This window comes from Sinohyriopsis cumingii, chromosome 11 (genome assembly GCF_028554795.1).
Source record: "Sinohyriopsis cumingii isolate HCF-2022 chromosome 11, ASM2855479v2, whole genome shotgun sequence".
Taxonomy (NCBI): Eukaryota; Metazoa; Mollusca; class Bivalvia; order Unionida; family Unionidae; genus Sinohyriopsis; species Sinohyriopsis cumingii.
The window spans coordinates 17,991,640-18,005,925 of record NC_142971.1 but is presented as its reverse complement, the minus strand read 5'-3'; the positions used below and the strand labels follow the sequence as shown (position 1 = coordinate 18,005,925).

Sequence of the window (14,286 nt, the reverse complement as noted above, 5' to 3'; positions counted from 1 at the left end):
TGGAGGGTTCTAAATATTTACAAGATAAAATCTTAGTTCTATTTAGAAAATATGTTATTAAAATTATAATGTAAGTTCATAAGATACAACTTACTTGATCGGATAATTCTCAAAACAAAGTTAAGTAATAACTTAGTTTTACCAGACACAGATGTTCCTACTATTAATCGTGCGACTACTGTTTGGCAACTCCGCATGATGTTTGAGCGGAATGATGGCCGGCGCTGCTGGGGTGGGTGGGCGCTGGTTGTCGCTGAAAAGCCAACTGTATGAAAGTATTTTCGGACAGAAAACTGTCTAAGCCAATGAATTGACTGTTGCCATAGTGATATCAAATGTCCATAAGTTTATATTGTCTGCGATGTAAGGACTACATTGATACAGGAGACACACATGTAGTCACCACGAACAATAAACAGCGTGGCACATGTGCCGAAAGAAATATGAATTTACTTTGGCCGCCAACAAGTTGGCTGGTGATAACATTGCGGCGGGCATAAATACCCGATATGGCAGCGATATCTCATCCACGTTGTTGGTACTGGCATGAGCTACATCGATAATCATTTAGCGGGTTATAATTATTATATCCATGGGACTCGATTGGATATCAGATTGGATCACGGTGATATCGTTTACAGGAACATCGATGACACACTGGCGTCAGCGAGTTAACTGACGCGTTGATTGAGAACAGTTTACCGAGGACCGCTTGCCATCTGCGTCAATGACTTTCAGGATGGTTAATATTCCGTGACTGCTGTTGATCATATTGAACCGATATTGGAAGGTGCTTGAAGCGCTGTCACGAGATATTTATACCCGTCTGGAAAATTTGAAGGAGAAACAAGAAGGACTATTGATCCTGTCTGCAGTTTAATAAAAAAAATCACATAACCAGTCTCAGCAATTCGAGCGATTTCCTACCTTGAAGCACCAGGGGCAAGCACCCACACGTGGGTTTGTCCGTGATGAATTACAAATGATAACAGCAGATACCCAGTTACCTCCACGGCAGCTCATTCAACAGCAAGGTCGCAAGCACTCAAGGCGCTAGGTCAGGGTGCCAGTACCCAAGGCAATAGCTCCTCGATATCGGTTGCATTTGAGACACATCAGCGCAAATTTAAGGCATAGATTATGTCGTTAATGAGTAATACAATCTACGATAAATTGTCTAGAATCAACAGCGGTGTAATCACATAGCATTTTGATGTTGCATAGTTGGAAATGATTGTTTTATTGTTGGCCAAAGTCGATAATGAAATCCACATTGAGATCACTGCGGCGAGAGAAAACTCTTTTGTCGTCACAGCGTCAGTATGATTATTTTTGCTATCATGGCGCGAAGTTTCTGCAGCACAATAACTTGTAATCAAGACGCCTGAGGGGAGATAGCTAGCATTCTGGCCGCGTTGAAATCATCATCAAGGACAACACGCGCAAGATTTGATATGCATTGGAACCGCGATATGGCGAGATATGCATGATTTGACCACTCGATGCATTAATCGATAATCCAGACGCGCAGTGGCTTTTTCATCGTTAATACCTGTGAACTATGAACCGTCCTTGCGTATCCAAGACACCACAAAGCTACAAAATGGTACATTGACTATATCGTTGCGAACCAGCTTGAGAGTCGCTTTTATCCAACTGGCTGGCCACCAGCATCGCGTTGGTGTATTGTGACGTAGACATTTTGACAAGCATTCACTCTCCGATACATTAACCTTCATTATGGTATTTTGCACAATGACGTTTGAAGAATTCTTCATGAACTTGTTTTCGAGAAACCATGTTCAAATCTGGAGATGTCCAGGTAGCGATGAAGTCATTCTAAGGCGATTCTGAAATCGACACCCGCATTTATCGCACTGTATTTTATCGGATCCCAAGCGTATTTCACCTATAGTCGTTGTAGCAGTTCATCCTCGGCACGATAATCACAGAGGACGTAATAATTCATGTGTTCACAGAGCCAGCTGATTCGTGAATTTCTCCGAATTTGAGGTTGTTGACTTTGAACCCACACACAATCACGCAGCATGACCGCTTACTCGGCCACGATAAAAATGTTTTAGACGTCTCAAACGGTACAGTACGTATTTCGTCCCATATTAGCACAGGTGGAATGTATTTTTTTCGCAGCGAGCTGGATTCCAGCTGTACTCACCCAGTAACATATAGAAACTGTCATAAGTTTTTAAAATACAACAGCAGAAAGCTTTCTGACCTTGATAATCTTTTTAAACAGATTAATAACCCGTATTTAGTACTAGAACAACCTCCACCATTCAGATTCACAAGTCTGTGGAGTGCTAGTGGGTCGTTTACCGTTGGAACCGTTGATAGAGGCGCTAGCGACTCACCATAAAAACAATTCTCTGGCGCATGATACTTAGCACATTAAGCTGAGGATCTTATAATTTCCTTCCTAATTCTCCACACGCCGTGGAGAACAAATTCATCCGGTATTGTTATTTTTCCTCAGCAGAATCAAACATGGATACGAAGATAAACATGAGGATGACGTGCACATCATCGAACCTGAACTTGATGAGACTAAAGGAAAGTATAGTATAATGTAATCTTTAATTAGCTAGTTATTTTTAAACTATAGGCCTACTCATTCCGGTAACAATACATTTCATATCGGCAAAATAAACACTGCTGGGAATACCTGATGTCATTGCTAACAACAACTGTGGACGTATGCAATAACATATCCCTTGCTATCGGCAGCAATTTTGTTGTTGACAGTCAACAATGTACACTTGAGGTGCATTTCTTAGGGTCGACGGCAATAGTGATACTGGTTGTCTGTGTGACTTAGATTTGGGAGAGTCCACTATGTCTGCATACCAAATCAAACACTTGTCACTAGAACATGAAACAACTTTACTAGATAAGAAGTGACAATTCTCCCTTGCTCTTTAAACAACGCTGAGTGATGATTACAACAAAACAAAGCCAACTTTACAAAACAGATGTGATCCTTGAAAATCCAAAAACATGTACTTGATGCATTAAAGTTTTAATTTAAAGCTGAAAAATATATACTAAATTATCCCGTTCGATCAACAATCGTGCTTTAACAAGATGAACCGGGTTGGGGTCAAATAACAGTGAAGACACTACGAATGATAAGTCTTGTTAAAATATGTACGTAACTGTTCCAAAGAGACTTAAAATGTTAAAGTCTCCCCGAGAGTTGCTTTATTTCATCCATAACACCTTCCAATGCCTCTAATTATGTGTATATGCCCTGTCTGAATGGTAGGATATCTTATGTAACATTAGACAAAGGATATGCTCCTTCTCTTATTTCGTGCAAGGCTTGTATAAAACTCGAAGAGGCTCTGAATCTCTGAACCAGCAATGCCTGTGTACCGAAGATAATTATTTATGTTCGCATCAATCTGTCTCCTTTTTATTAATCGCGGACGTTTTATACCCCTTTTAGTACCACTCCGCTCACTCCATGTCTTGATAACTTTCAAATGATGATCCTACACCAATGTTTTCAAAATATTTACTAGTAGAATACAAATGCTCTTCTGATTTTATTAGACTGGTAGTAATACCTCTGTCTGACTGGGTACGGTTATCAGGCTCGTCCGAAGTGGATATGTGAAAAAGCTAGCCAGTAGCCGGTGGTTCTTCCCGGTTTTTTTCCAGGATCTTCCTCCACTAGTTATGCTAGCCACCATCTATAACCTCTCCTGTGTTCACAAATGGCGTTAAGACCCATAACAACAACAATTATATGGAATACATCATACTATGCTTGAGTTTCCTTACGATTTGGCAGCTTTGCTAGCTATGTGATAAATATATGTTACAGATATATCTTGAAAGTCTATCAGGGTTCCATCATTCATCTGATGCTAATACTCAATAAATAAAACATTGTACCCTTGTTTAATAATGCGTGATGCCCAATAACATTTTATGCGACAAAGTCACCGTGAAACAATATTTTAAATGACAACGCCTCTAGCAATGTGCAATAATGCCACTTAAATAGTTTTGGTTTAGTTTATCCGATCAATGATGGCGTGTAAATGTCTGAGTTTGATAACCTAACCAACTGTATCCAATTCATTGAAGGCCTCCAAAGTTCCTGACCTTTGGATTCATGCATTGCATCGTTGTTGTTGATTACGAATCCTGTATAATTTAACTTTCGATTTCTGTTTCAAATATTGAACTTAATACCTTATTTTCTATCACCAAATGAGGTTATTCCCTATTTTAACGTTTTAAAATACTAATTGCCATTTATGGTACCAAAGTAATTTGCAAACTGTTACTTTCGATATAATTTAGTCAAATTATACATAGCTCTTTTGCTGTACAAAGTCTCTATAACCACTTTGGAAACTAGAGATTCCAAATCTCTAAACTCCGATTTCCTATATAACTTTGCTTTCCGACATGTTTTTATTTCCAATCATTATTTTACATTAAAAGCTGTTGTAACAATACGTACGAGTGTAATGCTCACACTAGCAATAGCTAAAGGAACAGCTAAGAATGTGACTATTCCCTATAAACACAATTCAAATGCAGGAAGGTCTGTATAGCTATAACAATATCGATTCCAGCTTCGAGCCATTTCAAACAATTACATAAGATTCTGCAACTTTTTTTTTTTTTCGGGGGGGGGCATGTTTATTTTGTTCAAACTCCATGAGCAAATAATTTTTATGACTCATTAGTATTTTGTAGACGTTGTTCTCTTTCATTTGTTGTTGCATTTCACTTCATGTATTTCAACTAATTGATCTGAAAATAAAAGCTACTCTATGCACTGTGTGGAAATATATTGCTGTGTATATAAATTGTATTGGGTGAATGACCCGTACAAATAACCGATGGTAGAAGGTGGACTTAGATGCCACGTAGGATAAACATGACTGCTAAGTTTGTTGACAGTTTGATGGACAATTCCATTAACATGACATGGTAGTGGGAATATATATAAGAATGTTGATAATTAGAATGTTCTGATAATGAACTCTTGGTCCTCCTCTTGGTTTTCAACATATGTCTTAGCTATCTCAAGATTGATTATGGTTGAAATGCTCATTACTGCCTTAAAATCCGATAAGACGATAAGGGAATAATAAACATCAGAACGTATTATATGTCCTTATCTTAGACGACATTTTGTAAATCAAATTGTATGTTGATCACTTAAGAGTTGGGTAAATTGTTTGTTTTATAGATGATTACGTCGGTTTATTTGTTTAATATTAATGTGATTAATAGTTGAATTATCAATCAAAAGGTGTCACCAAATCAACGATTATTGTATAGTGTATAATATTCTATTTGAAAAAGCGCATCACAGCAGCTCCTGCATTGACGAGTAATAAAATGAATGATTGTCTATTTTATGATCGATATTTTGCTGATGTTTGGGAAGTTTCATGTCAGAGACAATGTGAGGCACAGTATAATTTGGAGACCACATAATAATCGGAGAGCTGTGCTAAGCACATCATCGTCATCATAGTTCTTTGTTTCTGTACAACTTTTCACCCCAACTTTGTCTTCTTTTTAGTCTTTTACTGTTTAAGATGCATTGTCAGCCTGAACAAAACCATATTGTGTTACCTCGATAGAAGTGTCCAAACTGTTGTTATATCGCATTTCGCTACCTATTTTCTTTATAGTAGCACCCGGTATCAAAGGTAAAATGTGCCTCGCATAGCTGAGCTTAACAGTAGAGTTTTGTAAACATTGTTGATTTTTAATATCATGTTTATGTCTGTGTCGTGATCTATCTATCCTAAATGTGATAGATCCGTTAGAGTTTCACGAATGTCTGAGACTTTCATGATAGTAATGGATGTTCTGCTTTCTCAATGATCACTTAAAATGTTAATGTAATAGAACGTTATGCTTTGATTTAGGCTCGCTATTCTCTTATCTGTAAGTCTGGTACTATCTGAAATATAAAATTATAGCCAGCCTGCTTGCCTGTTGTTGACAGAACATTGCCTGACGAAGAATTAATTTCATAGCCTACAATGTTTCAATGTATTCAACAGTAAGTTTTAGTATGTGTGATATTTACATTTATATGCAGATAACACAAGTGTGATGGGCTTAGCGACAATATGGTGTAAAGTTGGTTGATGTTCTTCTGATCCATTATGGATCAAATATGTGTTTGTTTCCCTTAATGTATCTGCAATTACCGTGTACTGGACCGTTACAATTTCTTACTTCATATCGAATTATATAGGTTCATTTCCATGGTGTTGTCATTTGATTTAAGCACACTGTCACCGAGTATTTTTACAGACAGAGAGCAGTTTGCGCATCTGGAAATATAAGTGAAAGTTATACTTATTTCACAAACTCAGAACCAGTACCTGGTAAGTCTTTGATGTTAAACTCCTGTAGGAAATATCTAAAACAGCTGTTACCATCCACACTACCCCATTTACGTGCTTTTACCAAAATTTCATATCAGAGTGACATTCATCGATTCATCAGTGTCAAATTTTAAACTGAAGTTTTACTAATATGTTTTGTGGCTTGCATATTCGTAAACACAATTTTCACAGTAGGAAATTCCTGTTATTAAATAGTTCTGAAATTGTTCAATCGAGCGTTAAAATAAATTCAATATTTTTAAAATATAATTGTTTAACGGAGCTTTGAAATGAGTTAAATGTGTTTAAAAGGTAAAGGAATAATGGAAGGCTAAAATGAGTTACTTGACAAGAATAAGGTGCTGTGCTTGATAATTATTTGAATCTCAGGCCCAGTTTTCGATGATAAAGAACAAATAATTTCAGTGAGGCTGTACAGGTAACATTGCTGAACAATGCTGTATTATTACATATACATCCAATATGAAACTGGCTTTTCTTGTGCAAACACACTGATCTTCTGTTTAGCATTTTCTCATTCACATTTCAGGTTCTGCGGAGTTTTTCTTAACCTATTCATTTTATATATTTCTCAACCTCATTTGTTTCCTTTCGTTCACCCATAATAATTATTCTTTTATCTTCTATTTGGATTTTTCATTTCCTATATCAGTCTTTCTTCATTACATTTTAGACATTGTAGAATTGACTGTATTATCTTTTTGTGTCTTCAATTAATTAATACTATATGCCTTTGAAACCAGAATCTTGGAAGTCTCTGTATCCACATACTGTGAAAAGTGTAATGGCTTTTGCTTCATCAAAATGTTAAGATTTTACGTCATCAATCAACTTTGATGAAGTATGTGGTGATTAATTTCACTAACATACTCGGCAGCTTTAGTAGTTAGTAATAACAGATGCAATACGTTATTGTTCATCCCAAAGACAGCTTTGAGCACCTCAATGAAGGTTTTGTTTATCCTCAAACGCACCTAATGTTGCAAGTATGTCAGGTTCTATTTGCACCTCTTAGTATCCGTATTTTACGCTCATGTGCAAAGTGTTGTACCGTTGCTGTATTAGCACAGCAGCTTACAACAACCATTACAATCAAATGTTTGCTTGTTCTATTTCGTAGTCGATATTGTTTTTCATGATTTAATGTGTCATCGATTCAGATATATCGTGTGCTGAAAGCACGATATAATTTGTCAACCTGACAGTATTACTCTAGCCGTTGCCAGAAGGGACATATGCCTTGTGCTTTAGTTTGATCGTCGCTGAAGGCTATGCATTTGGAAGGAATATTGTCATCAGTATTCTCTACAAATGACCTTTACCGAATTTGACTTCATTTTGTCTTACAATCAAATATTGTTTAGCAGACACTCGTATCAATGTTGTGATTTAAATCCATTTTAAGCAAGTCACTGGATTTCTATAAATTGTTGTATCCGACGAAGCAACCTTTTTTCAATGTTATGTCATGCCTGAAAGAAAAAATAATATTTTCAACGGCATAATTTCACTTTTTAATCCGCTTTTCATTGACTAAATTTCAGTATGGAACTTCTCTACCTTCAACACCTTCATGCACTTTTTTAAACGTGATACTGTTGAAACATGCGTCGTTATTAATGTTTTGCTTGATACCTAAACACCTGAAATACAAATCAAATGCAATCAAGTATTTTGATTTAATCTTGGCACACAGTCATCTTCAGACAAGTGTTATCTTGCAGAAAGAAGTAAATTGCGATACACTCACCTTCAAATATTTTCAACTCTGTTTATGTCATTTTTGTTGAATAACATTTTATTATACAACATACCCTCATCGTTTCCCTTCAAGTCTTTCAATTTGTTAAGTATTGGATCTAGTATTTGTCTGATCTCAAATATTTCCTCGGTAAAATAGGAGGTTTTGCCTTTAAAAATATAGTTTTGCATTACGAGAATTTGGTTTATTTCTTTTTGTTTTGTTTGAATAAGGATTTAAATATGTATCAATGGTCAATTTCTGATTTCGTTTTGAGAGATACACTTCAACCTTACGTTCTTTGAAAAGTCTCCACTGCATACACTATTTTGTCTGTATTAGTTGAAAAGTACTCAGAGGTTCCTCTTTTTAAGAGACCTGTAACTTTCATGTTATACAAATCATTTGTCTAAACAAATTGTATCTTTGCTGGCTTTCTTTCTTTGAAGCTTTGTATGAAAGAATCGTGTGCTATCGCTCTTATTTGTTTTAACTTTTCAGCACAATACTGTTTTGAGAAGAGATTAATATCAAGACGTATTTGCATATCCTTTTGTAGTTTTATATGCTTGCTTGTCAATAACATCTGGCTGCCACTGGTAATTCATTTGTCTTGGATTTTCTTATTTCTAGATTGCGAATATAGTAGATCGCTCAGTTAACTATAATAATTCTGCGTGTTCAATGTTCTTTCCGTTCAGTTTGATTTTTTCCTCACTTGTTTTACATTTGTGTAACCAACTAACAGAACAGACTGTAATGTAATATTGAATATTGTTTTTTGTTAGCACATTTGAGACGGTATAAAACATCCAGGGAAAATATGATAAGCTTTAGAATTTTTTTCTTTAGGTGTTATAAACATGTCAACAAAAGAGATCATGAAAAACGTACGTTTACTTTTTAAATATTTGCAAATTTTCTTTAATCCTTCCAAACGAAAGAATTATTTCAGATTTATGGTCAAAATTTGCATACACATGTTTGATTCAACGTTGTTTGTATAGTGTATTGTGTCTCCATGTGCTGTTTTTAATCTACTTTTGTTTTCCATGTATTTCATCTTTGTTTTAGTCAAATCGTTATAAACTGACCTCGCAAAGTTTACGAGATATTTGAAATGCATTGTAAATCATGTTGAATACAAAATTTGCGTATTTATAAATATCAAATTTTTCTTTCGTAATAATGGGCTGCATTAATTGTCTTGCAATCAGAAAGAAAGAATCCATATTATAATCCGAAAAGCAAGCAATATGAGCATTATTGATATACAATTTTACAATTTTATAAACACAAACCAAATCTGAGTCTAATCACATAGAAATACATGGCAAAGCAGTGTCTAGTGGAGGAAATATAGATGTAATAGTGCTTACAATAACATAACTGTTGATAGAAGCAATATTTTGAGGTCACTGCTGCTAATTCCATATAAAGCTTTTCTAGAGCCATCACCAAAACATCAACTCCCACAGAGCTATATGTCATGCTTCAAACCACAAGTTAAAATAGCCTAATTATTTCGGTTATGCTGCGAACTTTCCCATATAAAATGTCCATCCCTAATTACCTCCACGCTTTATCTTGGGCATATTTCAATACTCGCAAACCGTCCTCCCGTTGTTCATCAGACTATCTATCTGTATGTGACTCTGCTTATTCCTAAACCACTAGAAGTTATTTCATTCATGTTGATACATATTTTTCTCAGTCATATGGTGACCATCGCCTAAATAAGTATACCTTTGAGTCTCTCTCATGATATCTCGACGGGTGGGGTAATCAACAATCAAATATACAGATTGCGATTACAGTGACAATTATATAATATTTTGTGACTAAACGTGATACGCGTAGCAATAGGAGGGGACACTGTATGCGTGACAGATATTCGACCTCTTTCTCACGATCGGACGAAGGGTGGGGAGGGGGTGTTTAAGAAAACGCTTAAAGAGTCACTATGATATCTCGTGAACGCAGTTACAGTGGGGCTCTTGTCACCGCCAACTTTAATGAAGATTTAAGTCCAAGATTATAAATACAGATGAAATATTACCTTCAGGAATGTTGAACATTTTCACCTGATGTTCCATAAAATGTCCTTCGTCAGCATCGTTTACCTCTACCAAATATCCACCGTCAAGACTGCAAATGAACTGAAACAAATTATGACATAATAATGAAAATAATCCCAAAGAATTTCACAAGAAACATACCGCCATGCCATAAGACTCTTAATTAATCAATAACAGAAGTAAAACAATAAGTGAGACAGGTACCGTTTCAAGTATACCGGATGAATTTCGACGCTGCACATCAAATCGCCTTTTAAATTACTTCTGCGTTAGTCCTACCAACAACTGAACGTTAATGTGTCCTGAATGATATGTATCTCAGTACAGAGGCCATTGGTTTCTGAAGTAATTTTGGGTAACTGTTCAAAAAACCGTAGAACTTTATAAAATAATATGAAAATATAAAACAAATACAACAGGAAGTTTCATGGCAAATGTGACATCTCGAGGGGTGGGGTGATCAAAGGTCAGACAGACAAAGTTTGGAATTATAGTGACAATTATGGAATATTTTCTGACTGACCGTGATACTCATAGTAAGAGGAGGAGGACACTGTATGTATGACAGATTCTGCGTCACGACCTTTCTCATAACTGATGAAGGGGGTGGGTCAGGAGGTATTTAAGAAAAAGAATAAAGAATCGCTCTGACGACCAATGCATGCAGGTACAGTGAAGCGTTTCTCACGGCTATTGTTAATAAAGATATTGTTTCCAAGATTGTAAATAATGGTGAAATATAAGCTCCAGGAAAGTTGAACATATGCTGGTATCTTCAAGCTTATAGTCGAGGGGACGACTTTCAGGCAAGGAATTACCTCACCATAGCAGGCATTTAGTAACCTCTCTTTCAGGTAAGGGATAGCCTGATTATGGTAGGCATTTTACTGTATGATGTAGTATAACGCATAATGGTCACATTATGTAGTTTAAATACATTGCAAATAAACAGTTTTCAATGAATTCAAGTAAACTGTGTATTATAAAACACAAATATAACCATATGAATTTAATATGAAATATTATTAAAATACCTTCCTTGGGAAGGTAACTCAATGAAGGAAAAGGAAACAACCTAATTTATCAGCTACAGGTTACATGACCAGGATTCGCTTCCAACAAAAATATGCCATTTTATGAATATATAAACATATTGATTAAAACTTTTTACACTCGTATCCTAGGAATGGTTCTTGTAAATATGTTTAATGCTTATACCAGTGGCTTGAGGATTTAAAACACTTTTTAATGACTGAACGGAGAGTTGTAATAGTAGTAGTATAAAGATAATAATAATAATAATAATAATAATAATAATAATAATAATAATAATAAAATCGTTGAAGCCTGTGTTAACACTTACAGCAGCATCAATCCATTTTTGCTTGTCATGACTGATAAGATAACAGGAGAATCCGCGCTGAAACCATCCATTGCCACACTGTCCGTATGCTGTCAAATACAAATATATATCTACATGTATAATACAAGAAAAATACGCTCAAATAGACGAAGATTTGGACTTATATAGGCAACGTGTTGCAGAAAAGACAACAATAATTCAAGCCAGCAGCACAACTATATAATGCTACATAAGAAATGTTTTCCTATTTCCTACCAAATTAGTGCCTTCCTAATGGACAATAAAATACAAACACAATCTCGCACGCATAATTTCGAGTGAAACGTAAACATTTATAGGATTAATAAAAGTCGCAAAACCTGAAAAGTAAAAGCTACGTTAGTATATATAAACCAAACTGCCATAGCTGTCGTCTATGACGCATTAGGAGTGCTTTGTTTTCATGGTTAAAATAGATGTAGATCAATAGATGTACAAGAAATATTAATTAGGAACATTAAGGTCGTAAAATTACATTGGACCAATAAAAGGATTCTTGTGTATGTGTATACAAGACTATTGTTCGGTATCTCTCAAACATACACAAGAACCTGATTAATCAAGCGAACGATGAATATTACACAAGTCAAACTCCCATATCATGCCGGCATGGATGTATGTAATTATTACATTATAAAGCGAAATGTTGCAATATGTTATATCACTTTTAACAATATCTAACTGATTTGTAGTATCAATAATTCATTTGCATACGTTTCGGAAAACAGTGGATGAAAGAGCTCATCCTCGTCTTTAAATGCTTAACATAAAATCAACACTGTCTGCATTGAACGTTTTGGCGTCCTACTTACACTTTATATGGAATGATGTAGATGACGTAACACAGATTGTTTTTGTGTTTGTTTCACTACCCTTCTTGCTGACATAATACATATATGATCTTCCATATCAATCATATGGATGCAGAGGAATTTACCTAAACATAAGTGTTATGATAAATTGCATGTATATGTTCTCTAATTCCAGTTGTTATCGGAACCAAGCATGTCCTGCCATCGTATAATACATATTTATTTTCTCCATTTTGTTAATTGCTGATAAGTTATTGATATCTTGGCATAAATATTACGGATTTTAATTAAAATTTGCCAAAATCTTGTGTCATGTCTGTGCTCCGTACATCTTGAGTAGTCACTCTAAAATTTTAAGGAGAATTTTTTTAAATGTATAAATTACTTAATCGTCACTCATTTTCATACAAAGATTCAATTAGAAATAAGTAGACATCTTGTTTCATGTTATCTTGTAATCGTTAGCACAACTTCTCTTCAGATTCTTTATCTCTCCTTTACATATATCCCTTTAAGTGATTTTTGAGTTCTTTTCCATATCCTACCATACTTACTATTAATAATCCACGATTTATATTATTTAATAATAAGCCCTCAAATGTCATGTTGAATATTTTACATATATAAGCATTGCCCTAGCCATTTCTTGTTTATTCGATACATACATACATACCTCCATGCATGCATGCATTGCCCTCGCCATTTTCCATTTATTGTCGATATATATATATATATATATATATATATATATATATATATATATATATATATATATATACACACACAAATACATACCTACATCCGTCCATCCATCCATCCATCCATACATACATACATACATACATACATACATACATACATACATACATACATACATACATACATACATACACAAACATATGTACATGCATATATACATTTCTTCAGCAGGACAAATTTCATCGAAATTGGAGATTCTTCCGCGCGAAGAGTTTTGGATTTCGGATGATTTTGTACGGAACGATCTTCTTATATATTCGAGGAATTTCCACTCGTTAAATAGTAACATATATAGTCAATGGGAATGTCCTGTAATCATAAAAGGACCTCTTACTCACAGTTTATACATTTGACATAAAAGCGATTACATACCAGAGTGCAGGTGTGGAAGACAAACAAATGCAATGAGAATATTTCTCTTTATGGTTTGGTGTGGAATAGCTATGGTAACTAGAGCCATACTTAAAATTAAAGGTCATATAGGATTTATGATAATGCTCATGACCATCACTTTTGCTTCACATATATATATATATATACACTCTGATAATGCCTATTACAGTCTATTGTGATTCACCCAATTTGCTATGTATAAACACAATAGAGAACGGTATGAACGAAGTCACCTAATACGTTCCATGTGAAAGTTACCTAGTGAGCAAGCTTCACCAGTAATTCATAATAATAAATCCCATTTGTTTTCTGTTATATTTTATTTATTGTATAAACATTTTACAAAATCGTAGGATAGTTCCTTTTATACTTCATCCTGTTGTAGTTCACGTTTACATTTCTTTGGAGACGTTTGTCAAGCTGGAATTTTTGTGGAATTCAATTTTACACTTTCCGAAGATGATGGTTAGTCATACATGATTTACGATAACGTACATGACATTGAACTATGTTCCTGTACATAATTTTGAGCATCTACCTTTCGTTGGCACCATGTAATCACTAATGTGCTGAGTTCTTGTAAATACCAACTTCGTGAGTGCGTATCATTGCAGTTATTGTATTTTAAAGTTTCCATTTAATTGCCAGACTGAATTTACATGGCCCGAATTTCAAACATTGATATTAG

The 14,286-nt window shown here is 35.0% G+C and overlaps 1 protein-coding gene across 1 annotated transcript in view; it reads right to left on the bottom strand.

Annotated features, from left to right (window-relative positions):
- The window catches only part of LOC149787685 (asialoglycoprotein receptor 2-like), a 32,987-nt gene that overhangs the window by 16,972 nt on the left and 1,729 nt on the right, over positions 1–14,286 (bottom strand). The window contains exons 2-3 of the mRNA XM_089975638.1: positions 11,596–11,684; positions 10,214–10,313 (exon numbers count right to left, since the gene is read on the bottom strand). Of these exons, the coding sequence (XP_089831764.1) occupies positions 10,214–10,313; positions 11,596–11,684 (189 nt within the window). The remainder of the gene's footprint in view (positions 1–10,213; positions 10,314–11,595; positions 11,685–14,286) is intronic.